This window comes from Bos indicus x Bos taurus, chromosome 21, assembly GCF_003369695.1.
Source record: "Bos indicus x Bos taurus breed Angus x Brahman F1 hybrid chromosome 21, Bos_hybrid_MaternalHap_v2.0, whole genome shotgun sequence".
NCBI classification, from domain to species: domain Eukaryota; kingdom Metazoa; phylum Chordata; class Mammalia; order Artiodactyla; family Bovidae; genus Bos; species Bos indicus x Bos taurus.
In genome coordinates this window covers 25,339,185-25,365,338 of record NC_040096.1, presented here as the reverse complement: position 1 = coordinate 25,365,338, position 26,154 = coordinate 25,339,185, and the positions used below count along the sequence as shown (strand labels likewise).

Genomic DNA, 26,154 nt, shown 5'->3' with positions numbered 1-26,154 from the left:
AGATGATCATAGATAATGAGTGTGTGCCTAGCAGATGTGGCAGCAGAGTGTTTTGCAAAGCAGCCAGATGGATGACAGGAGATGCTGCTGGTTCCCTGCCCATCACCCTGGTAATCGGGGCTGTCTTCTTTTTCTTTGGGCAGCACTATTTCACGGTTAACTTCAGCCACGAGAACCAGAAAGCCTTGGAGCTGAGGACAGAGGACGCCAAGGACTGCGACGAGTGGGTGGCGGCCATCGCTCATGCCAGGTACGCCTCGGCCACCCCAAGGTCCAGGCAGAAGACTGGGCCCCGTCCTGGGCAAACTCAAACCCTGGGAGGGGAAGACATGGAGAGGGAGCACATGGAGGGGACATGAAGCTGTAAGAAGGGTGTCTTGATGGGTCCACTCTTAGAGACCCGGGGCTCTGATGTGCCTCTCCGGGATGCACAAGGAGCCAAGCCCCCCCGAGGAACAGCAGGGTGCCCTCCTGCCTCCAATCAGATGAGCTTCTTTTATCATCCCAGGAGAACTGAGTCCAATTTGATTGGATTATAGGGTTTTATTACAGGACTTCCCAGGTGGCTCAGATGGTAAAGAAGCCACCCACAGTGCTGGAGACCTGGGTTCGATCCCTGGTTTGGGAAGATCCCCTGGAGAAAGGAATGGCTACCCACTCCAGTATTCTTGCCTGGAGAATTCCATGGACAGAGAAGCCCGGTGGGCTATAGACCATGGGGTCACAGAGAGTCAGACACAACTGAGTGACTAAGCACAAGGTTTTATGGTCACCAAAAGCTAAGACCACCTGAGTTCTAAACTGGATGCTGCAGGGATGTGCTGGTCCTGTCTTTTCTCTGGGCCTTGGTCTTCTCTATAGACTGAAATTCTCTGTGCTTGGATGTGCAGATTCTTAACCGGCTCTTTCCCTCCTTCCCATCCATGTGTGCCCCTCTCTGGAGGGACTCACTGGGCCAGGTGGGTAGAAGAGCAGAAGGAGAGTGTATGCAACAGAGAAAACGGGGGCTTCAAACTGAATGGAGCATTTCTAGGTTTGAGGGAAATGATGGGCTTGGGGGCTAGGGTGTGGCCCCAGAGCTAACAATCCCCAGCAGGGCCGAGTACTCTCAGGGAGGTTGGACACCCAGACTCACCCCTCCAAGCAGCAGACCTTTCTGGCTGAGAGGATAACGGTGTGTTTCTGTGTCTACTTGTCTACAAAATGTAAGCTCTTGGGAGCAGGTACCAAAGGCCTTATATAGACAAGAGTTAAGCAAATGTCGAGTGCAAGAATGCAAGGATGGATGGACAGAAGTTGGATGTTGAGTGTATGTGTGGGTGGTAAATGATGGATAAGTGGATAAATGAATAATAAATGAAAGATGGATAAGTGGTGAAAGTGAAAGTCACTCACTTTTACTTTCAAAAAGTCGTGTCCGACTCTTTGCAACCCCATGGAATTCTCCAGGCCAGAATACTACAGTGGGTAGCTGTTTCCTTCTCCAGGGGATCTTCCCAACCCAGGGAACGAACCCAGGTCTCCCACATTGCAGGCGGATTCTTTACCAGCTGAGCCACCAGGGAAGCCCAGATAAGTATTGGAAGTATACATAAAGGGGACTTCCCTGGTGGTTCGGTGGTTAAGAATCTACCTTGAAATGCAGGGGACATGGGTTCAATCCCCAGTTGGGGAACTTAAGATCTCACACACAGAGGGGCAACTAAGCCTGCGAGCCAAACTAGAGAGTCTGTGCCACAGTGAAAGACCCCGAATGACCCAACAAAGATTCCTCTTGCCACAACTAAGAGCTGACGCAGCCAAAGAAATTTTTAAAAAAAAGACTGACAGTAGCAAATGTTGGAGAGGGGGTGGAATAACTATAAATCACACGATGCTGGTGGGACCATAAAGTGGTTCAACCACTTTGAAAAATCATTAGGCAGTTCCTTTAAAAGTGAAACATTAACCTACTCTGTGACCCGGCAGTTCCACTTCCTAGTATTTATCTCGAGAGAAATAAAAAACATCCACAGAAAGTCTTGCATGCAAATTTCCTTAGCAGCTTTATGCACAATAGCCCCCAAACTAGAAATAGCTGAGGTGTCTATCAACAGGCAGATGTAGGAAAGAACCTTGATACATCCTTGCGATAGAATACCGCTCAACAATAAAAAGGAACCCACTGCAAATATGTGTAACAAAACAGATAGCCAGGATGCGGAGTAAAAGAGCCAGACATAAGACAGTACATGCTGTCTGAATCCTGCTATCTAAAATTCTAATAACACAGGCAGAACTAAACTGTGGTGACAGAAATCCAAAAGTAGCTACTTCTGGGGTGTGGATTGATGAGGAGGGGCACAGGGGAATTCTGGGGTGTTGGGGATTTCTTTATCTCAATCAGGGCATATGCATTTATCCACCTCAATCAAACTGTACATTTACGGTCTGTGCTTCCCATTCCCAAATTCCCCTCAAATTTGTAAAACAAATTATGTCTATTAGCATGTTTTAGTTCTCTACAGCTGCAGAACAAATGATCACAAACTTAGTAGCTCAAAACCAAACCCATTTCTCTCAGTTCTGTGGTCAGAAGTCTGGACTGAGACTTGGCTGTGATCTCTGCACAGAGGTCATGGGCTGAAATCAAGGAGTCAAATTTCTGACCTCGAAGTTCTGGAGATGTCTCTGCTTCCAAGCTCACTCCTATTGTTGGCAAGAGTCAGTTTCTTATAGGAGCGCATCCCTGCTGGCTGGTGGTCAGGGAAGGCTCTCAGCTCCATCCTGTAGCACAGCAGTCTGGCATTCCGTGCCATGTGGTCCCTTCCATCCTTGAGCCAACAGTGATTCACCAAATCGTTCTCCAGCCCCAAATTTCTGACCACTCCTTCTGTGACCAGCCAGAGAAAGCTCTCCATTTTAAGAAGTTCATGTGGGGCCTTCTCCAGTAGTCCAGTGGTTAAGACACTGCCTTCCAATGCAAGGGATGTGGGTTTGATTCCTGGTCGGGGAGCTAAGATCTGACAAGCCTCGGGGCTGCAACTAAGACCCAGTGCAGCCAAATAAAATTGTATAAATTAGATGAATAAGTAAAATAAAGCCTCATGTGATTAGGTAAGGCCCACCTAGAGAATCTCCCTATCTTAAGGTCAGCTATGCCAAAGAGTGGGTGTCCCAGGTGACTCACTGGTAAAGAATCTGGCTGCCAGTACAGGAGGCATGGGTTAGATCCCTGGGTCAGGCAGATCCCCTGGAGAAAGAAATGGCAACCCAGTCCAGTATTCTTGCCTGGAGAATCCCATTGACAGAGGAGCCTGGCAGGCTAGAGTCCATGACGTTGCAAAGGGTCGGACACGACTGAGTGAGTAACACATTCACAGAGGAACATGTCTGATCCTTTTCTGAGGGAAAGTTTTATTTTCAAAGAGAATGGGAAGAGAGGTTGGAAGAAGAAAAAGGAGGGACCAGAAGTCCCAAACCAATTCTTACTCCTCAACTCTTGCCAAGGCCACACTGGACTCGGACACAGGCTTTTTTGCTCTGGGCCAGGACATTTAAGGGGAAGACAAAAACTAGCTGCTGAGGCTACAGTTAGGTTGTCTAAGAGATGTGGTCATTTTGGCCCATGAGATACCTGCAGAGAGACAGTGAGCTGTCCCTGGCTGCTGCCAACCCAGAAGCCATGGCCACCCAGAAGCTCTTCAAGTCAGATGCTATGCAGATGGACAACCATAGCACAGACTGAAGGGCTGAGAGAAGCCAGCAGGGTCCAGTCTGGCTCCGAGCGTGCAGGTCTAGATGCGTTTTCAGAGGCATCTTTAATTTGTGGACCAGGTTGGCTGCCCCTAGGGCTTCCATGGTGGCCTGGCGGGCTACAGTCCGTGAGACCACAAAAAAGTCGGAGACCACTGAGCGCCTAACACTTTCACTTTGACACAACATAGTAGAAACAAGGTATGTACAAAAATAAGCACATGGTATAGGAACAGGTACAGACACAATACACTCTGCCACTGTATGCATAGTAGTCTAGATTATGGGATGCCTCTGGGCTATGTGTCTGTACAGCAATGTATAAAATATAACACCAAGTGTGGCTTGTGGTCTGGAGCTCAGTAAGGAGAACTAGATGGAAACCGGACGGCCACGTGGAGAGCGCAGACCTGACTCTTCAGGAACTGTGGTGCGATTCCAGCTCCAGCTTCGACGCTCAGTGACTGACTGTCATTCAAGGGGGCAAGTCACTTCCCCTCTCTGGGCCTCAGTTTCTTTGTTTATAAAATTAGACAGTTGGCCTTTCGTGATTCCTGAGTTTCCTCCCAGCTCTGAGAATCTGTGAGTCTATAAAGACGGTGCTGCACCGAGGTGCAGATGGACCTAGAGTGTGTCATACAGAGTCAAGCAAGTCAGAAAGAGAAAAACAAATTTCATATAATATCACTTGTATGTGGAATCTGGAAAAATGGTACAGATGAACTTATTTGAAAAGCAGAAATAGAGTCACAGATATAGAGAACAAACTTATGGACACCAAAGGGGCAGGAGCAGGGGGAGGAATTGGGCAATTGGGATAGACAGGTATACACTACTACATATAAAACAGATGACTAACGAGAACCTGCTGGACAGCACAGGGAACTCGACTCAGTGCTCTGCGGTGACCTAAAAGGGAAGGAACTCCAAAAAAGAGGGGATATATGTATACATATCGACGAAGCGCTTTGCTGTACAGCAGAAACTAACACAACACGGTAAAGCAGTTATACTCCAATAAAACGTTTTTTTAAAACCGAAACCTGGGGGAGGAGGAGGCAAGGGAGGCAGGCAGCGAAGACAGGGGAAGGGAAGAAAGGGAGGCACAAACAGACCGAACCGTCCTGCCAATAAGACTCCAGATCCCAGTTTTGAAGCACCGCTAAGAACAAACTGATGAAGGCTCTGAATTTTCACACTGGTGGAGCAAGGAGGAGAGACCAGCGGTGTGAAAACGGAGTCCTTCCTGTTCTCGACTGCATTTCCTTTGCAAGTCAAGATAATTAAGCCTCTTGGGAAGTTGGGAAAACATTAACACCTGATATTCTAGTTTAAATTCATTATAAGAGATGTACCAAAGCCTTATTTTAACCAAAGAGTTCTCTCTTGTAGCTTGTCGTTTACCTCTAGAAGGGGATGGGGGAACAAGCATGGAGCTTTGATTTGAGAATCAGGTGTTTTCCTCCAGGCACGGGCATCAGGTCCTCTGCCCACCCTCTGCCCCTGCCACCGCCCTGAGGAGAGCTGCCAGCTCTTCCCGCCACCCCTCCCCGCCCTTTCAGAGCACCACTGGGCAGAGCCTCCTTCTCTGACACCATCAAGGGACCGGTCTCCACTGCCCACCACCTCTGTCACATAGCCCCTCTCCTAGAGCAAAGCTGTTTCCCCGCCCTCAGCCTCCTGGGATCCTCATCTCCATCCTGGGGGCTTGTAGGGAGGCAATTATTGTCCCATTTTGCCAAGAGGGTCTCCCCCATAAGTTCTTAGGGACTTAAAGAACTTGTGTGAAGTGGCTTCTGAGTTTGAAACAAAAGCCACTGTCTCTAAGCTGTCACACCACTTACCAGTTGCATCCAGGGAACCTGGAAGGTCATGTCAGTAGATTCCAGACTGAACAGTGTCCTCTCAATTTAAGTGGGAGGTCATTGGTGACCCCAGAGAGGCAGCCGGCTCCTGTGGGTGCAGCATCCTACTTGCCCTCTCCCTCTGTCCACAGCTACCGGACCCTGGCCACGGAGCACGAGGCGCTGATGCAAAAATACCTGCACCTGCTGCAGATCGTGGAGACCGAGAAGACGGTGGCCAAGCAGCTGCGGCAGCAGATCGAGGACGGGGAGGTGGAGATCGAGCGACTGAAGGCAGAGGTGACCGCAACCCCGGGAGCAGAGGAGTCTGGCCAGGGATCCCAGCCTCCAACCTCACACCCGGGCTCCCCAGGTTCAGGGAGGCACAGGGTAGGCAGGAGGGACCCTCTCCCAGCCACAGCTATGCCAGCCCCAAACTTAAAATCAGTGATGCTGGCCCAGTGGAAAGGTCGGGTGGTCAGATCTGGGTTCAAAGCCCACCCCTGCCTCTTAACAGCTGCAACCTGAAGCAAGTCCCCCAGTCCCTCTGCACCTCTGTCTATGTTGTTGTTTAGTCGCTAAGTCGTGCTCAACTCTTTGCAACCCCATGGACTGCAGTATACCAGTCTTCCCTGTCCTTCACTATCTCCCAGAGTTTGCTCAAACTCACGTCCTTTGAGTTGATGTTGCCATCCAACCATCTCATCCTCTGTCGTCCACTTCTCCTCCTGCCTTCAATCTTTCCCAGCATCAGGGTCTTTTCTAATGAGTCAGCTCTTTACATCAGGTTGCCAAAGTATTGGAGTTTCAGCTTCAGCATCAGTCCTTCCAATGGATATTCAGGGTTGATTTCCTTTAGGATTGACTGGTTTGATCTCCTTGCTGCCCGAGAGACTCTCAAGAGTCTTCTACAGCACCACAGTTCGAAAGCATCAATTCTTTGGCGCTCAACCTTCTTTCTGAAGAATAGGCTTTTTATCGCTAGCTGACAAGGCTGTGAAGATCAAGTGAGGTCACTGATTGGCAAGCTCCTGGTTAATCTTCTGACAACCACATGGACTAAGGGGCAGGTGTGGGGCCAGAGCATGGCTGGTAAGTCCTCAGAGTGTGGGCTCAGGCTCAGCTCCAAGACGATCCCTTCCTTCTGCCTGCCATGGCCATCTGGAGGCTGATTAAGTCTTCTAAAACTTCTAGAACTAGTCTTCTAGTCTTGCTAGGTTAAGTCTTCTAGACCTTCACTTCTCAAAGTGTGATATGGCCCATCAGAAATGCAGAACCTGGGGTCTCACCCAGATATCCCGAGTCAGAACCTGCACTTTAACAGCATCCCAGAAATTCTCATTTACCTGAGAGATGCTGACTCTCAGCCCACAGATACCCCTCGCCAGCTGTTCACACCTCCACATGATGATCTGATCGCCTCTCACGGCCTCATCTCACCAGGAGGTCACAATGTGTGTTAATTGCTCAGTCTTGTCTGACTGTTTGTGACCCCCATGGACTGTAGCCCACCAGGCTCCTCTGTCCATGGGATTCTCTGGGCAAGAATACTGGAGTGGGTTGCCATTCCCTTCTCCAGGGTAGCCTCCTGACCCAGGGATAGAACCCCGGTCTCCCACGTTGTAGGCAGATTCATTACCATCTGAGCCATCAGGGGATTCCCCCAAAATGCAGGGGCATCAATTCTGCAGCACTCAGCCTTTTTTATTGTCCAGCTCTCACATCCATACATGACTACTGGAAAAAATCATAGCTTTGACTGTACGGACCTTTGTAGGCTACAGTCCATAGGGTCCCATAGAGTTGGACAAGACTGAGTGACTAGGCACACACGCACAGGGAACTGTATCCCACATGTCGCTAGACAAGATCAAAAAACTTAAGGGAAAAAAAAGGGAGGAAGAACTGAGCTGTGTGGCAGCTATCTGAAAAACAAGAATTACAAAGGTCTTAGTAAAACCTTGGCAGTTAACAAAGAGGAAAACACCTGGGTTAATTCCACCGTGAATGACTGCTCTGACCAAATGCATTCTGGACTAAAGACACTGCCTCTTGAGAGGGAGCAGGGTGGGGCAGAAACCGATGCACCCTGTCTCAAAATTGGGGTGGCAAGCGGGGTTTTCCTCTGATGGATCAAGGAAGCCAGACCACTGGTGGCGAGTGGACAGGGTCCAGCAGAGACACCTGGCTTTGAGCCTGGTCAGGCAGCCGAAGCTAGACTCTAGCCAGTGACTTGGGCGTGAGCCAAAGTCCCCACCCTGCGTGGCCTTCATTGACAAGGGTCAACTGAGCAGACCCTGGACATCTAGCAAGCAAACCGAGGTCCAAAGCAGAGCCATCTCCAGAAGAGACCGGCCAGGGTCGGAGAAAGGCTGCCTCCGTGGGCTCACCTGACCCTTGCTCCAGGCAGAGATGGGCCATAGCCCAGGACTTGTGTGGGGTCCCAGGCTTGCAACTCCCTCACTAGAGCTTTGTCCCCCACCCCAGACCTGATGATCCTTGAACAGAGGCTCCAAGGCTGCCAGTGCTACTGTGCATGCAGCATAGTGCCTGACCTAATTGCATCTATTTTTTGCCCTGGTCCCTGCTGAGTGGATGTCCTGGAATGCCTCTTTCTGAGACAAGTGCCAGGTTTAAATACAGGACGGACACACACACACAGCACATGCACACACACAACCCACCATGCTAAAGAAAAAAAAAAAAGTGGTTCCACGTGCAAAGCTCAAAAGTAGCAAAGAAAGCAGAAGGTGATAATAATCAGGTCAAATGCGGGCATTGACTGGGCATTCCTGCATCTCTCAGCTCTCTAAGAGCCTGCCTGTGCGTGTGTGTGTTCGCATGTATTCCTCAGCCCTTTAAAATACAGATCAAAGAACCAGCCTTTATTTCACTGTGCAGATGTTCCCAGAGAATCGAAATAAAAGGTGGGGGGTGGGGGAGAAAGAAGAAAAGCCTGTGTCGGCGCTGAATATGTCTCAGTTAGATATTTTCAGCCGCTCTTCAAGCATAGGCTGGGGTAATTTTAGCAACCCGAGAGTGGAGAGCGGGTAACTGTTCCATTTTGCTTTCAGAGTGCTCAATTCGCTCAATTGTGAGAGCCCATTCATTCTGCAGTTCAGCAAGTGGCCTTGAGGGGACAGAGCCACGTGCGCTGAAGAGGAGCGGAGGCTTTGTGGTGGTGTTTGTGGAGTCCCCTGGGCTGTGTGGGGCTCAGTGACTGTGGCGTTTTCCTGTGGTTGAGGTTTTTGTCACTGCTGTGGTTCTAACCCTTCTCTAATTAACTTATTTCTGTAGCCAATGAATATCTGTCAGGCACCAGCCCCACACTAGGCACCCGGAACCCATGAATGAATGAAACGGTATGGTCCTTCCCCCATAGATACCATAGTCGTGATGGAATACACAGGCAGTATCAGCATTTTCGGGCTTCCCAGGTGGCACTAGTGGTAAAGAATCCACTTGCCACTGCAGGAGACCAAGAGGCACGTGTTCAATCCCTGGGTCGGGAAGATTCCCTGGAGAGGGAAATGGCAACCCACTCCAGTATTCTTGCCTGGAGAATCCCATTGACAGAGGAGCTTGGCAGGCTACAGTCCATAGAGTTGCAAAGAGTCAGACACGACTGAAGTGACTTAGTATGCATGCATGTCAGCATTTTCACGAGAAAGTTCGAAGCCCTGGGAGCCCTGGTGAGGGATCCCCAGCAGAAACTTGCGGACTCTGGGGTGGCGTGATGGAGCCCCACCAGGGAGGCTGTACCACTGGCCTGTCCACCTGAGATTGCCTGAGGTCCCCGGCCACAGTGTGGCTTAAGGCGCCTCTTCTGGGTGATCCTGTGTTGGCTTTATTCTTGCAGCTGGGCAGACCTGTCTGATCCCAAATCTGGCAAATATAGATTCTTAGATCAGCTCCAACGCTCATTTAAAGGGCTGTTCCATTTTTCTAGGCCAGCAGTTCCCAGGCTGTGTTCCAAAGAGAGCTCCAAGTCAGAGAAGTCCTTCAGGGTTGTCCCGGGAGGGGACAGCCAAGCCAGCAGCACTTCCAGCTGAAGTCCTGCTGGGGTTCCAGGACAGTTTTGTTTGAAAAAACAAAGGGACTACCCAAGTGTCCATTGATGGGTGAATGGATCGCAAAATAGGGTTTGTATATACAATGGATGTCTTCCCTGGTGGCTCAGCAGTAAAGAATCCGCCTGCCAGTGCTTGAGAACAGTTTGATCCCTGGGTCAGAAAGATCCCCTGGAGAAGGAAATGGCAACCCACTCCAGTATTCTTCCCCAGAAAATCCCATGGACAGAGGAGCCTGGCAGACTACAGTCCATGGAGTTGCTAAGAGTTAGACCCTACTGACCAACAAAACAACAATACAGTGGATATTACTCAACCTTACAAAGGAAGGGAAGTCTGACACCTGGTATGACACAGGTGAAACTTATGCTGGTGAAATAAGGCAGACACAGGTAGACAAATACTGTCCGATTCCACTTAGGCAAGGTACCTAGAGACCAGATTCACAGAAAGTAGAATGGTGGGTGCCAGGGGCTGGGGAGTTAGTGTTTAAATGGGGACAGAGTTGGGGAGGATGAGAAAGTTCTGGAGACAGATGGTGCAGATGGTTGCACAGCAGTGCGAATGAACTTGATGCTACTGAGCTGTGCACTTAAAACTGGTTAAAACAGTAAATTTTATGTTATGTCTATTTTACCACAATAGAAATTCGAAGATAAAGAGACTGAAGGTTTAGGAAGTAAGGAAGATGATCACAGATTTGGACCAAAGCTCCCAGATTACAAAGGGATTGCCTGCAGCCCTGAGGGTGCCCCGCCCAGGGTCACTCAGAGTCAGATCCCAGCTGCCCTGGACCCGGGTGGACGGGCACCAGGTCCAGTGCTCACTCACAGATGTCCGGCTTGTGACCTCGGGCGGACAGGAGCTGCAGTACCCCTGGCCTCACAGAGTGCGTGGGAGGGCACTTGCCCACCACGCTGCGCCTGGTGGTGCCTGGAGGGGTGGGACTTCCGCCCGCTGCCGCAGCGCCCCCCCCCACCCCCAGCAGCTGACCCATGTCTCTGTTGCAGATCGCATCTCTGCTCAAGGACAATGAGCGCATCCAGTCCACCCAGACTGTCACCCCCAACGACGAAGACAGTGACATCAAAAAAATCAAGAAGGTCTGTACCGTCCCTCAGGGCTGGCGAAGCTGCCCCGGTCCTCTTTAGAGAGCCCCACCCCCGCACAGCCCCGTGTCCACAGCGTCCACCTGCTGCCCCCCTGCTCCCAGTGTGGCCTTCCACTTCCACTCTAAAGGCAGAACCAGTAGCCCTCATCTCCTACCGGCACCTTCTCGAGCCATTTCTTCCGGCTGTTTCTGTGAGGTGGGGTGGTTCAGCCCATTTGATAGATAGGAAAACCCAGGCCCCAAAAGGTGAAAGAGTGGATTGAGCCAGGGCAGGAACCCAGGCTGTGAGACTCGTAGCTGAGAGCTTTCCTCACGACCCTGGGCAGATTCAGCAAGACCCCAGGCCACTCTTCCATCCTCCAAACCTTGCGTGCCTGACTGCCCTGCCTCACCCCAGCCGCTGTCCTGCAAACACTGCCTCTCCCAACTGTACCCTTCGGTCCCCAGCAGAGGTTAGCATGGGAACCGACCTCTGTGACGCACCAGGGTTGGTCCAGCTGGTTTTACGCTTTTGGAGTCCAGAAGGGGTGGACATCTCAGGAGGTACCAGAAAGCTGCCCAGTGGCGGGGATACTGACCAGCATCATGGGCCACCCTGTGCAGGGGAAGAACATGGTCTGTGTTTGCAGCTGGCCAGACTTGAAGCAGGGGAGCCTGACTCACCCTAAGAAAAACAAGTGAAACCAGAAAACCCTCCTTGTCAAGAGCATAAAAGGACCCCAGCACCATACAGACCAGAAGCTGCAAACTGGCTTCCCACAGGCCAAGTTCAGCCTCCCAGCGTGTTTGGGGTTTTTAGCCCATACGGTGTTTTTTTCCCCCTTTTTAATGTGTTGCCGGTGCTATAAACGCTAAACATTTCACATTAAAAAAAAAAAAAGCCTGTATTTCTGGTTACTCAGAAATAGAAAGAGCTAACATCCCTTACGCACTTTCTATGTGCCAGACACTATTCTAGGAGATGTATGCAGATTAATCTCTTCCGAACTGAGAGCCCTCTGGAGTTTGATTATTGTCTGCATTTCACAGATGAGGGTACAGAAGCCCATAAGGGCAAAGTGACTTGCTTAGGTCACACAGCCAGGTATTGGCAAAGCGACATTTCAACCCTGGCCGCTGAGCTCCAGAGCCCACATCTTCGGTCACTGGGACACACCATCTCTTGGAAAAGCAGGAGGTCTCGCAGCCCCGGGCCTGCCTCCTGCCCACAGTGTCTGCTGGCCCTAGGCCAGCTGCCTGCCCACCTATGATCCATAGGACCCCCTGGTACCCCATGGACATTGGGACTTGCCACTAGTGCCACCAGGGGTCTGAACCAAGCCCTACCCACACAGGGATGTGCTGGTCTGCCTTGTCTTCCATGGCCCCACTGGACTTCCCGGCCCATTTTGATAGCCATTCTGGTGGGAACATTTTGTTAAATCCAGCTGAAATGCACTGTCCTCCTTTTATTGTCACCCTTCTGGGGCCTCTGAGCAAGCCCCTCACCCTTTATCCAGAGAGGCTTCTTATCTTCAGAGAGATCTGTTGTGACGAAGTCAAGCCGCTCCTCCCCAGGGCAGACGGCCGTGGCCACAGGTCTGCACTCGGAAGGCCAAATGGCCAGTGCCCTTTTCAGCTGATAGTATTTTGATGAGCACCTCAACAGGCAGCCCCTGGATCCCCAGAATCCCCGCCCCGACCCAGCACCACGCAGCACCTTTGTTCCTGGGGCCCTGGGCCCTCCCCGTGCAGCCCCTGAGCTTGCCCACAACTCAGCAGCAGGAATGGTGAGGAGCCTTGATTGGAAGCATGCAGATCTTCACACAGTCCTCTGAGTCTGGGAATCAAGGCCCTTCCCAAGTTCTCGCCAAAACGTGGCCAAGCCAAGTAGCCCGACTCAAGTCACCGTGTTCATTTCTCCCCGTGGAGGCAGAGGAGAGCCTCTGGCGCCTGCTGATGAGGTCCAAGCAAAAGATGAACTCATCTGCCATATTCAGTTCAATGTGATAATTGCCCTCTGTCCAGACAAGCTTAAATTGAAACTTCAGGGCTCTCAGGCCAGTCATTAGATGAGAAGTGTGAGCTCCACCTGGCACAGCCTGGCAGCTCTCTCTTCTCGAGTCCCCTCCCATGGTGGGGACTTGGAGCCACATTTTCCCTCCGTCTGGTGATGCTACCAGAGAAACCTGGGGGACCTGGTTTGAACACAAAGGTCTGGGATGGGGCCTGGGGTTGGCATTTCTAACAGAATCTCAGGAGATGCTGAAGCTGCCTGTCCGGGAACCACACACTTTGAGTCTGGCCATCATCTCCTTAGCCTCAGGGCACAGATGGAGAGTGGACTCGGAGGGCCTCGAAGTCGCGCCCAGCACCACGCAGGCAGGGGCACCAGGCCTACCTTTGCCTGAGCTCTTTCCCTAAGCACAGGGGACAACAGAGCCTTGGTCCTGGAAGGACCCGGGCAGCAGAGGCTGATGGGCGGCTCTCCCCCGGTCTCGGCGCCCAGGTGCAGAGCTTCCTGCGGGGCTGGCTATGCCGGCGCAAGTGGAAGACCATCATCCAGGACTACATCCGGTCACCGCACGCAGACAGCATGCGCAAGAGGAACCAGGTGGTGTTCAGCATGCTGGAGGCCGAGGCCGAGTACGTGCAGCAGCTGCACATCCTGGTGAACAACTTCCTGCGCCCACTGCGGATGGCCGCCAGCTCCAAGAAGCCCCCCATCACGCACGACGACGTCAGCAGCATCTTCCTGAACAGGTGAGCACCTGAACCTCGGTCCCTGCCTGCACCCCACCACCACCACCACCACCACCACTTCCTCGAAGTGCTTGGCCAAGGCGGGAGGAAGGAGCCTGGCCAGCACTGAACTTGAGCGCAAGCCCTCCTCTAGTTCCCACCAAGTGCTGAGGAGGAAACTGAGCCCAGAGAGGAAGGAGCCCTCCTGAGGCCCCGGGCCTAGAAGCCAGTGTTCTGACCCTTATGGGCAGGATACGGATAGAGGCCCACAGAGTAGATGTCTAAACTCAGGGGTTCAGCTGGGGCAATGTCGGGAGACATTTTTGATTGTCAGAACTTGGTGTGGGGGTTCGGGGGAGAGTTTGCAAGTAGCATCTAGTGGGTAGAGGTCAGAGATGATGCTCAACATCCTACAGTGCACAGAGCAGTCCCCCCCGCCCCCCGCTGCCCCAGCAAAGAATTATTCCACCAGAAATAATCGTGCCAATACCCTGGTGGTCCAGTGGTTAAGACACTGAGCTCCCACTGCAAGGGGTGCAGATTTGATCCCCGGTCAGGGAGCTAAGATCCTATGCACCAGAAAAAAATCAATCAATAAAAATAATCAAGCCAAGGTTGAGAAACCCTGGATTAAATGTTTCCTGTATTGAGAGGCAGGTTCATTACCACTGGCACCACGTGGGACAGGAGTTGAACTAAATGTTTACAAGTTACAAATCAAGCTACAAAAAACCAAGCATGTTCCTTTCCTCTACCTTAATAGCACCGTCATAATGATCAAGAAACAGGTCTAAATTTTTAGAAATCTCAGTCTCGTTAGAGTTCAGCTCTGTACCGCGTTACGCACATGCCATATGAAAGTGGTCACTTTTCCCAAATGGTGACCCTGGGTGTTTGTGTGGGATTGGAAGTGCCTCAAAAGGCTGAGCTGACGGTTGCCCTTCTGCTGTCCACCTCTTTTGAAAAGGGCAGTCTTAGGAAGTGGTTTAAAGGAGCTTTGTGGTAGCCAATAAAATGGAGTAAACTAGGTAAAAGCAACAGACATAAAAACATCAACAGAGCGCTATTTACAAACGATTCTCACCTAGGAATGAACGTAAATCATATGTGCTCCAGGTTATTCGTTCAGCTGCACTTCCTTTAGCATAGTCATCGTTCAGTCACTTCACTAGTTCCAGCTGCCTCATCCAGGTATTATGCAGAGATGTTTGGGACCCAGGGTCACCTCCCCTGGGCCCTGCTCTGCCCCTTTACCTGCCAGGGTGCTGTAGCAAGTTTAAGGACTTATGTATCACCTGGGAGGAGATGGGGGAGCCAGGGGACGCAGGTCTGATTTTGAGAGGTTGAGCTGAGATGCTGAAGGTGGCTGGGAGAAGGACCAGGCTGACCTCATGGATGTGGAGGAGATGTCAGGGTACAGGGACACGGTAGAGGTGGGAGCAGAAGGAGGGGAGCGGCTTCTAGCCTCAGAAAACCTTATAGAAACTGAATCACTGGGCCTTACAAAATTGCTTTATTTTAATGTATTTAATTGGCTGTGCCAGGTCTTAGTTGCAGTATGTGGGATCTTCCTTGTGACATTCAGGCTCCTAGCTGCAGCATGTGGGCTCTAGTTCCCCGACCAGGGATAGAACCCAGGCCCCTGATTTGGGAGCGCAGAGTCTTAACCACTGGACCAGTTGGGAAGTCCTGAACATGACTGCCTTCTTATCGTTCATACCTCAGCACATGACCCACTGTGTGCATAGGACAGTATAAATGTCACTGTCTTAACCACTTTGCTTTTTGTGAGCAGAGACCAGCTTAATTGATTTTTTCATTAAAAAATAGCAGCACTGCACAGCTTCTGTGCATGACTGAATGTTCTGGACTGCCCTCACCACGTTAAACTTTGCAGGGCCGGCTTCATGCCAGGCTCTCTGAGCACTTGGCCCGAGTGATTTCCGATCCTGGGAGATGCCCCATCAGGCTGGCATCAGAGCTCAGAGAGGTGATGGATGGGACATTCTCAGGGTTCCAGTGGGCTGTGACTTTAATTCAGTTCCATTTTACATCAAGGCCTCTGCTTGCCCCTGCTGCCCTATTAAATGATGGGCTGGATCTTCACTTACCCCATCCTCCTTTTCCCCAACGCGTGCTCATCACAACCCAGGTCTTGGCACGCACTGCCCCCACCCACTTCTGCGCTATTGAGAACTTTCTGTTGCGTGTGAACCCAGCCTCCCCTCTTGCTGGGTAAGTGCCTCCCCTCTTGCTGGGTAAGTGCTGTGAATCTCTGGGGTCTCCCTGCCTTGGACCACAGCACAGAGGTCCGTGTGTGCCACAGGCCAAGGGCAGAGGCTGCCAGCCCACTCACTAGAAGGCATTTCTACACGTGACTTCCCCCTGGGTTTGCTTTTAGGCCAAAATGAATTCAATGATTCAGCCACACTAGAAACCTGATGCTACTTTGGTGATTTCATTTGCTGGAGCTCCTTAAAAGAAGTCCTTGAGAAGAAAGAGGGCTCTCTCCAGGCTGGCAGATTCCTGGAGGGTGCTACAGAGCTGGGGAGGGGGTTAATTGTGTGTTTCTACAATAGTGGAGGGTGGAGGGTAGGGGAGGAGTGATCTTTGAAATAAACACCTGCAGCAGATTTTGTTTACCCAAGACAATGAGTGCAGAGACTTGGACTGTTTCCCTTTAATAAAAACATTGCCCGGCAACATGTGCTGGGAACCACAGGCATGGCCCCGTGATGAGAACATCCCACCTGGGTGACAGATGGTTGGTACCTTGATGCCACTCTGATTGATCGGCGGTGGCTGGGAGTCCCGGGCTGAGAAGGATGGTGAGGCTCCGTGGGGGAGTATGCTGCCATCCATTCGTCATGTCTGCATGGGCTGAGGAGTGAGGAGGGATGGGTAGAGAGCAGGGCAAGAGTGAAGAGGCCTGGTTCTGCCCTCCTCTTCCAGCCCAGCCCTGTGGATCTGAGAATGGCTTGGGTGAGTCACACTCCTTTCTGGGCTCAAGAAGGGAACCAGGAAAAATGAATGCTTCCCAAGTAGACAGGTCGCTTCCTCTCCCTCTAATTCTCCCCACCCTACTGTCCTCCCTGTTTTCCTTACAACAGCTCTCTCCTACTCTTCCTTCATGTTTTTCTTGGATGTCTCCGACCACCCCACTCCCCTTGTCGCCGTTGGCTTCTTTTCCCTGGTTGTGTGCTTCCAGGGCCCTCTTTTGTAGCATTCATCACACTTAAATAACGATTTCTTTTGTATTAGATTCCCTGGTGCACTCTAAGTAAGCTGTGGGGAGGGATAGGGCCGTAGAATACAGTTGCCCTCGCTGTGCACTGCACAATTCAGGGACAGCATTCACATAAACTAGGTCTCAGCAGAGTTCTTCTGTCAAAGGCCAGATGGTAAATATTTTAGATCTTGAGGGCCAGAGGGTCTCTGTCAGAAGCAGGTGGACTTAGGCAATCCTAATGATTGGTTGAATGGGTGCAGCTATGTTACAGTAAACCTTTATTTATGGATGCTAAAATGGTAATTCTATATAATTTTTACTTACCATAAAATGCATTTTAGATTTTTTTCAACCATTTAAAATTATAAAAGTCCTTCTAAACTTGCAGGCTGTACAAAAACAGAAAGTGGGCCAGCATTCTGGATGGCAAGATTCCATGTCATAAATATGTCATTTCACCCAAAACATGCTATAAAGTTAATATAATTGCAATTGAAGTTCAGCCTAGCAGAGTGATTTTAAAGTCCATCTGAAGGAATAAATACATGTAAATTGATAATCATGTTCTGAAAAAAGAACAATGAAAGTAACATTTCCTACATTAATTCAAATATATTATAGGCTTATAAACATATTAAAAGTAACAAAAACAGCCCGACACTATTTCCAGAACAGGCCAATAGACCATCAAAGTAAAATAGAAAGTTCAGAAACAGACTTACACATGTTTGAGAATTTAGTAACAATAAAGTCAGCTTTGGAAAGCAGGGGAAACAGCTGGAGTATTGGATAAATAAAATGGGGCAGTTGGCTAACCAAACTGAGAGAAAGATTACATTTATATATTTTATTCACAAGCTACACCAAAGTAAACTGGAGTTAAGTATTTTTACAATTACTTATTTATTTTGGCTGCACCAGGTCTTCGTTGCTGCATGGGCTTTCTCTAGGTGCAACAGGCGTACTCTCTAGTTGTGGTGCTCAGGCTTCTCTCGTGGTGGCTTCTCTTGTTGAGGCCCCTGGGCTCTAGAGCACAGGCTCAGTAGTTGTGGCACATGGGCTTAGTCTCTCTGAAGCATGTGGAATCTTCCAGACCAAGGATCTAACCTGTGTCCCCTGCATGGCAGGCAGATTCTTAACCACTGGACCACAAAGGAAGTCCCCTAGTTAAGTATTTATATGTAAAAAATAAAATACAGATGAGTGTGTATGCAATCTAGGAGTGGGAAAAGACATGCTCAAAACAGGAAGAAAAAAAAGAAGAAAATGGTACACCTCACGGCAAAGTAGAAAAACTTTAAAAGACAGTAAACACAAAATCAGTGGAAAATAGCTGAGAAAAAAAAAGTCTGCAATGTAGATGTTCCATTATACACTTAACATGAAGAGTTAGTTTAAATTAATAAAACTGAAAATAGTAAATAGGACTTGGCAGTTCTCAAAAGAAGATGTTCAAATGGCCAATACAAAGGGAAAAGGGAGCCTTCATCAACTGTATTTTTGTAGTCCCAGCTTATCATGTTCCTACTGTGCTACTCTACCAGTCCATGCCCTGTTGGAATCTAAGAGGGTGGATTTCCTCCCTGGTGTTTCCTGCAGCCGTAGGAAACCGTTTCCTGGGAGTGGGGCCCTGAGTCTTGCTGTCAGTGCTTGGGGTCATTCATCACCTCCTGGCTCCTCAGGAACCCCCAATAGTCTTTCTACCTCCACCCTCCCCCACTTCAGGGCCCACATTCACCCCTCTGTGCACTGCCATGCACCCCGGATCCGTCTCATTTGAATTTTCCAAAGGCTCTTCCCATGTGGACAACTAAAGCTCTTCAGATTGGCACGGTGCCTGTTTATCTGTTCAATGACTAGTTCAAGGTCCATGAACAGGCAGAATCAGCCTGGTCACAGGTACATCTGTTGCAGACTCTCTGCCTGAAAACTGAAGATGACTTCAGCCATCAAATGGGGCCCCCAGTCCAGAAATCACTGTGTCACCACCCCTGGGGGCCTGTTCTCTTGGGACTTCAGGGAAATGATAGTTAATTCACGGTAATGACTGGACCACACTCAGGAATGAGAACTTGGAATGTTTCCACTACTTTGTTGTTCAGTAGCTCGGTTGTGTCCGACTCTTTGCGACCCCCTTGTACTGCAGCACGCCAGGCTTCCCTACCCTCTACTATCTCCAGGAACTTGCTCAAACTCATGTCCACTGAGTCAGTGATACCATCCAACCATCTCATCCTCTATCATCCACTTCTACTTTTGCCTTCAGTCTTCCCCAGCATTAGGATCTTTTCCAATGATACCTGTTAAAGGTCCCCCTGGCCCCAGCCTTCCCTTCTGAACGTCCTGGGGGTGTGACCAGTACAGACTTTGCTCTGCAGAGCCCAGGCGCTGTGTTCTGTTCTCTTACCACCACCCCCACCTCTCAGCTCCCTCACCCCTTTTTCTCTTCAGTCTTTCCTTCTTTTCTTTCTCTGTTCACACAGTGTGTTTTCTCTGCAGAGTGGGGGTGCTCAGGGAATTCCAAACCCATCCAGGGTCCAGGAGCCCCGTGCCTCTCAGGACTTCCGTGCACATGAGGTCCAGGCCCCTTACTGGCCTCCTGTGCCTCGCAGCCCAGGGGCGCCCACCCAGCGCCTTCCATCCTCTGCTCTTGTCCTAAGAGCATTAGTGTCCCTTGCATTGCACTGGACCGCCAGGGAAACCCCATCCTGAAATTTTTAACCATTTTGTTAACAAGGGGCTCGCTTGTTTGTTTTACATCAGGCCCCACAAATTACATAGTCCATCCCACTGAACTGGTTTTCAGGTTAAGTGTCACCTGAGAGGATTTCCTTAACTTGTGGTAGGGGATGCTTGGAGGGACAGGATGTCCTGGCCTGAGCTTAACCCTGTTGTTTTCTCTTGCAGCGAGACCATCATGTTTTTGCACCAGATCTTTTACCAAGGCCTGAAGGCCCGCATCTCCAGCTGGCCCACGCTGGTCCTGGGTGAGTAGCAGCCCTGGCAGGGGTCCTCTGCCCCTCCATCCCCACCCTGACCTGGGAAGTCCCTCTACAGTGGCCACCCCCTCCCCCCCAAACCCCAGCTGGCAACACTTTTGTCCTTGCAGAATGTACCACAGGGGCCCTTTAAAAACTCCCAGGAACACTCAGAGGGCTCAGAAGAGGAAAAACAAATTGGCAAAAGCTACATTTCTGGGAGGAAGTGATATATTTTTAGTTTATCTGTTTTTCCTTTTTAAAAATAAAATATATGTACCCATTTGAGAAAATTCGAGAATCCAGAAAAGAAGGAAATGGTTAAAAATATCAGCCATAGTTCTGCTTCCCAAAGATAACTACTGTAAACACTTGGGTTTGTTTCCTTCCAATTCTTTTTTCTATGCATAGATCTTGGTGATTTTTTTTCCCATTTTACATAATTGCAAACATACTGAATATAGAATTTGAATCTTACTGTGGGTTTTTTTTTTTTACTTAACATTATTGCATAAGCATTTTCTCAAGCTGAAGCATGCTTTTTGATGACTGTGTAGTGCTCCAGGGCCCTGTGAATCTGCCACTGTCTACACAGACATCTCCCCCTTCTTGGCTCTTAAAGATGCTCTGCCTTTTTGCTGTTACTAGAAACAATAGTGTCTATGTGTGAGGTGGTCTCCATAGTAGAGAGCAGTTCCCTGAGATAGGTGTCCAGAGGCTGAATGGCTGAAACAAGGGCGGTGGACTCCCCGCTCTGTACCCACCGTCACATTTCTCTCCAAGTCCTCACTCCTGAGAGTGATGTATAGGAGTGCCTCTCACATCTTGTCTCTCCAACCCTGGGTAGCATCTTCCTTCCACCTAATTCAACAGGAAAAGGTGAGTGTTGTGTCAGTTCTGCTGTGGAGTCAAGGGAAAAGGCTCAGGAAGGTGAAGGGACTGCTGAGAGAGGAGAGGCTCCCCTGCCCACAGGCCAGGAGACTTCCACAGGGAGCGAGTGCTATTTCTATTTCTCTCAGGTCAAAGAGACCCATTTTCTCCAAGGTCAAAAGAAGAAGCAGGTGACTCAGTGGTAAAGAACAGGCCTGCCAATGCAGGAGACACAAGAGCCATGGTTTTATCCTTGGGTCAGAAAGATCCCCTGGAAGAGGAAATGGCAACCTGCTCCTATATTCTTGCCTGAAAAACTCCATGGACAGAGGAGCCTGGCAGGCTACAGCCCATAGGGTCACAAAGAGTTGGACACGACTTAACGACTGAGCAAACACACACATATACACTAGAAAAAAGAAAAAGGCTGTACTTTCTGTCCTCGTAGGATTGATGAGGTGATCCCCTGGATAGGTGGATGCCTTGCATGAGAGCTCCCACTTAGAGTTTGTTACAAGGAAATTTTTTCCTTTTATTGAAATGTAGTTGACTTACAATGTTGTCTTCATTTCAGCTGTACAGCAAAGTGATTCACTTATACCTATGTATATGTTCCTTTTATAATATTCTTTTCCATTATGGTTATTATGGGTTATTGAATATAATTCCTCGTGCTATACACTGGATGTATGGGTGCTCAGACTCTTTGCAACCCCATGGACTGTAGCCCTCCAGGCTCCTGTGTCCATAGGATTTTCCCGAGAAGAATACTGGAGTGGGTAACCATTTCCTCCTCCAGGGGATCTTCCCTACTCAGGGATCAAACCTGAGTCTCCTATGTCTCCTGCCTTGGCGGGCAGCTTGTTTACCACTGAGCCACCAGGGAAGCCCTGTGCTATACAGTAGGACCTTCTCGTTTATCCGTTCTATATGTAAAAAGTTACAAATGCTAAACCCAAGCTCCCACTCCATCCATCCCCCATCCCCCTCCCCCTTGGCAGCCACAAATCTGTTCCCTAAGTCTGTGAGTCTGTTTCTGTTTTGTATATAAGTTCGTGTCATATTTAGATTCCACATATGAGTGATATCATATGGAGTTTGTCTTTCTCTGTCTGACTTACTTCACTAAGTATAATCATCACTAGCTGCATGGTCTTTCTCTTTAATGGGGTTAGTAAGCTGATGTTTTAGAGCAATGGTCCCCAACCTTTTGGGTACCAGGGACTGATTTCATAGAAGACAGTTTTTCCACGGACCAGGACTGGGGGGATGACTTCAAGATGTTTCGAGCACAGTATGTTTATTGTGCATTTTATTTCTAATCTAACACTGATGCTGATCTGACAGGAGGTGCTGTCCGGGAGGTTGGGGGACCTCTGTTTTAAAGGCTCCATCCCATCCCACCAAGTGTTGAAGGGCAGGCTTGGGCTTTCAAGAGCTGGAAGGACAGGAGGTTGAGACTGATGGGCCAGCAGGGGCTGCAGAGCTGGGAGGGCAGGGACAGGGGACCCACAGGTGAGGGCATAGAGATTCAGGAAAGCATGTCACGAGGTGGAAAGCCCTGGAACAAGGGAGTCGGGAAACCTGGTTCCAAGCCAGCTGCTGACTCACCCTGTGGCCTCTGACAGGTCCCAGTCACAGATGGGACACTCTGGGAGGGAGGCCCCCTGGAGGGAGGAGGGCACTGGGGGGATGTAATTACAACAGAGGCCAAGGGCAACCCCCACAGGCACTCTGGGACCCAGGTGGCCCCTCAGAGAGGTCCCCAGTCGAGGCAGGGGCCGGCCTTCACAGCCCCCTCCCTTACAGTCACGGGCCCAGCTTGTGCAGGGCAGCTTCCTTCGGCAGAGAGCAGTTCCCACGCAGGGAGGACCCAGCTGACAGCCACTGGGACTGGTGACAGCCAGGGAAGAAGCACCTGTGTCCTAAAAGGTGCCCAGGGGGCAGGCACCCCACAGCACCCTCCACACCTGCTTTCTCTGGCCCTCTAGGTGTCAGACTAGATAGGGCTCCAAACCTTGTGGTTCTGATGTGATTGATCCCAGTGCCTGGGGCCTTCCTGTCTCTCCTAGGAGAGGGCGGTGGGGCCAGGGTCAGCTCCAAAGGCAGGGGGTTTCTCTGGGACCTCCCCAGCGGGTCTGGGGAGGCCGAGGGCCTGGGGGAGGGCGTCAGCCCCTCACCGCACATGGAGGGCGCCCCCGCTGCCCACTGAGCCCCGCCTCCTTGCAGCCGACCTGTTCGACATCCTGCTGCCCATGCTCAACATCTACCAGGAGTTCGTGCGCAACCACCAGTACAGCCTGCAGATCCTGGCGCACTGCAAGCAGAACCGCGACTTTGACAAGCTGCTCAAGCACTACGAGGCCAAGCCCGACTGCGAGGAGAGGACGCTGGAGACCTTCCTCACCTACCCCATGTTCCAGGTGCGCCGCCCCGCCTGCCGCCCTGGTAGGGCGCATGCGCACATGGGTGGCTGGGCGGTGGGGTCAGGAGGGGTGCGAACGGCGGAGAGACTGGCCTGCGGGACAGCCCAGGGGTGGGGGTCGTCCCACCCAAGACCCTGGCTCCAAGTCTGAGATCGGAAGAGTCTGAGATTGGAAGTGCAGTGGAGGTCCTTGGTGCTGAGAACCCCTGTCTCTGCGCCCCCATCCCTCTCCGGGGATCTGTCTCTCCCCTGTCTCTCATTTCATCGCCACCTCTCTCCTGCCTCACCTCCCCGCCCCCACAGATCCCCAGGTACATCCTGACGCTGCACGAGCTCCTGGCACACACCCCTCATGAGCACGTGGAGCGCAACAGCCTGGACTATGCCAAGTCCAAACTGGAGGAGCTGTCCAGGTAAACCTGCAGCGGGTCCCCACACCAGGGAACCCACATCACGGGGCAGACCCAGGCTTGAGGGTGCCCCCACCGGGAGTTCGCTGAGCCCAAATGGCCAAAACTCATGTTTCTACTTAAGATTTCGAGGGGTGGGGACCCATAGCCTGTCCCACCTGGAGGCAGAATCCCCAGGAGCAGTCTGAGGGGTTTACGGCTCCAGTCCAGGTGGGCACCGGCCAGATGGGATGGGTGGCTTGCTGTCCCTGGCACAGGTGGGGCCCAGCAAGGGCCTGGGCAGTCAGTGGACCCATCTCCGGGACTCGCAGACACTCTCTGCCCATTTCCTTGGTTCTCCAGTGTCGATGTGTCAATGCTTGTGGCTGTAGGAGCTCCATGGGGTCCCGAGTGTTGGGCCTTCGTGTATCCCAGGCTCTGTTCAGCAGCAGGCAGTGTCTGTGGGTGGACAGGCGATGGTTGGGCCATTGTCAGAAGCCGAAGCCCCATAGTCAGGGCCTCCCCTGCTTTCCGTCAGTCCCTGGGGCGCAGTCTCTGCCCAGGCAGGAGCAGAGGGACCAGGGAGGAGGGATGCCACAGCCAGGCGGTGGGGGAGGGATTCCCCATCTGTGGGGGCGGGGCGGTGTGGAGGGAAGGAGCTTCAGACTCTAGTGTTTTCTGAAGGGGGAACCCACTAGAGTTTCTGATGGATGAGATAAGAGGACAGAGAGAGAACCTGGGAGTCGAAAGGGAGTCTGAGCCTGAGCAGCCTCAAGGATGGCACTGCCACGATGCAAGGTGTAGAAGCTGCTGGAGAGGCAGGTTTAAGGGGTCTGCTTTGCTTCATGGGAGCTTTATTGGGGGTGTGTTGGGCCTGAGATGGACGACAGCAGTGGAGATGACAAGGAGAGAGAGTCTGTGTTTGAGTCTGGAGTTTAGGGAGGCGAGATGGAACAGGTCATCAGCTCAGACATGGTATTTAAAGTCACCAGCTGGGACTTCCCTGGCAGTCCAGAGATTAAGACTCTGCACTTGCACTGTGGGAGGTGTGGGTTCGATCCCTAGGCAGGGAACTAAGATCCTGCATACCACGTAGTGCAGCCAAAATTTTTTTTTAAAAGTCACAAGATTGATGAGATCACCAAGGGAGTGAGTTTAAGCAGGAATGAGGTATGAACCAAAGGCTGAGCCCTGGGGCATTCACCAGTGGAGGCCAAGAGGTGAGGAAGGGCCTTATGGTCAGAGACTGGATGGGTCTGCAGCGGGTGGGGCTCAGCCACCAGCCCCTCTGGAGCCCCACCCACCACCCAGAGCCCTAAACAGCTTCCCGAGTTCAACAAGTGGAACTTGTTGGGCAGCTGGGCAGAGGGAGGACCAATCTGGACTGGGGTAGGGCACAGACCCCACAGTGAAGAATTCGGGAGAAGGTGTAAGCAGGACGTGACTGCAGACTAACAGAACCATTGTGGGGTGTGGACCCCAGTTCTCTCGGGCCCCAGGGAGTCAGTACAGTGTACTCTTCCCCAGGGAGAAGATGTGGACCCCCACTGTGAGTTCCTGGACCCTGTGGGATGCCCTGTCCCAGTGCAGGCAGGGGTACAGGAGGCACGTGGGTACCAGGGAACTTGGCCCAAGACCCCAGTCCCCTCTCCCCCCTGGTGCTGGGTGTACTGACTGCTCTTCCTTTGTCCCCCCACCCATCACCTGCACCTGGTCCTGAGCCCAGCCTGAGAAGCACAGAAGAGGGTTTTCCCATGTGATAGCAGCCCTTTCATCCTCCTCCTACCTTCCCTGGGGCCTGAGGAAAGCTGCAGCCTGACTAGAAGCCAGAAGATAACCAGCCCCTCCCTCGCCAGCCTCAGAGCCCTGCACCCCTCACCTCTGGGGGCCTTTGTCCCACTTCCTCTCCTGAACTCCTCACTCCTAGGCTCCAGGGTAACCCAGGTCATCACTTCCAGTTCCCCCAGGAGCCTCAGGCCCTGGAAACCCCAGGCCGCCTTCCCAGAGTCGCCCCCAGCTTCCCTAACCTAGGCTCCCCCATCACAGACTGCAACCTGGGTCTGCCGTTTACCCTGAGCTGCTGCAGTTTATACACGTCCAACAGCCATCCCTAGGTGGCTCAGGGGTAAAGAGCCCGCCTGCCAGGGGCAGAGATGTAGGAGACCCAAGTTCGATCCCTGGGTCCAGAAGACCCCTTGGAGGAGAAAATGGCAACCCACTGCAGTATTCTTGCCTGGAGAATCTCACGGACACAGGAGGCTGGCTGGCTATAGTTTACAGGGTCCCAAAGAGTCAGACATGACTTGGCGACTAAATAACAAAGATTTTTTTTTTTTTTTAATGTGGAGCATTTTTTAAAGTCTTTATTGAATTTGTTACACTATTGCTTCTGTTTTATGTTTGGGTTTTTTATGCTGAGTTTGACGGCACCTGACCAGGGATCAAACCTGCATTTCCTGAATTGGGTTGTGAAGTTTCAGCCACAGGACCGCCAGGGAGTCCACCCCCTCATTTTGAGCACCTCTAGCCTCTTCAGCCAGTCCCCCACTCTGTGCAAGAGAGAGGGTTATGATTGCCTTGGGCTGCTTCCAAAAGTGAAGTACTTTTGGAGGCTGGAGAAAGGATGGCTACTTCCATCCACAGAACTACCTGAAAGGTCCCTCCCTGGCCCGTGCCCATGTGTTTTCCTGAAGAAGGCTAAGGCCTGGAAAGAGAAGAGCGTTGCTGGGAAGGTGGGGGTGGGATGGGTAGAAAACCAAAGCTTCTAAGGCAGAGACCTCAT

General features: G+C 51.2%; 1 protein-coding gene across 8 annotated transcripts in view; it reads left to right on the top strand.

Annotated features, from left to right (window-relative positions):
• Positions 1–26,154, top strand: part of RASGRF1 (Ras protein specific guanine nucleotide releasing factor 1) — a 100,274-nt gene that overhangs the window by 24,540 nt on the left and 49,580 nt on the right. For all 8 annotated transcript variants that reach the window (XR_003507411.1, XR_003507414.1, XR_003507413.1 and 5 more), the window contains exons 2-8: positions 144–250; positions 5,732–5,879; positions 10,660–10,752; positions 13,249–13,502; positions 19,618–19,697; positions 22,788–22,981; positions 23,287–23,396. Coding sequence is in view for 4 of the 8 variants with exons in the window: in XM_027521308.1 (XP_027377109.1) it covers positions 144–250; positions 5,732–5,879; positions 10,660–10,752; positions 13,249–13,502; positions 19,618–19,697; positions 22,788–22,981; positions 23,287–23,396 (986 nt within the window). In the remaining 4 variants the exon portion in view is untranslated. The remainder of the gene's footprint in view (positions 1–143; positions 251–5,731; positions 5,880–10,659; positions 10,753–13,248; positions 13,503–19,617; positions 19,698–22,787; positions 22,982–23,286; positions 23,397–26,154) is intronic.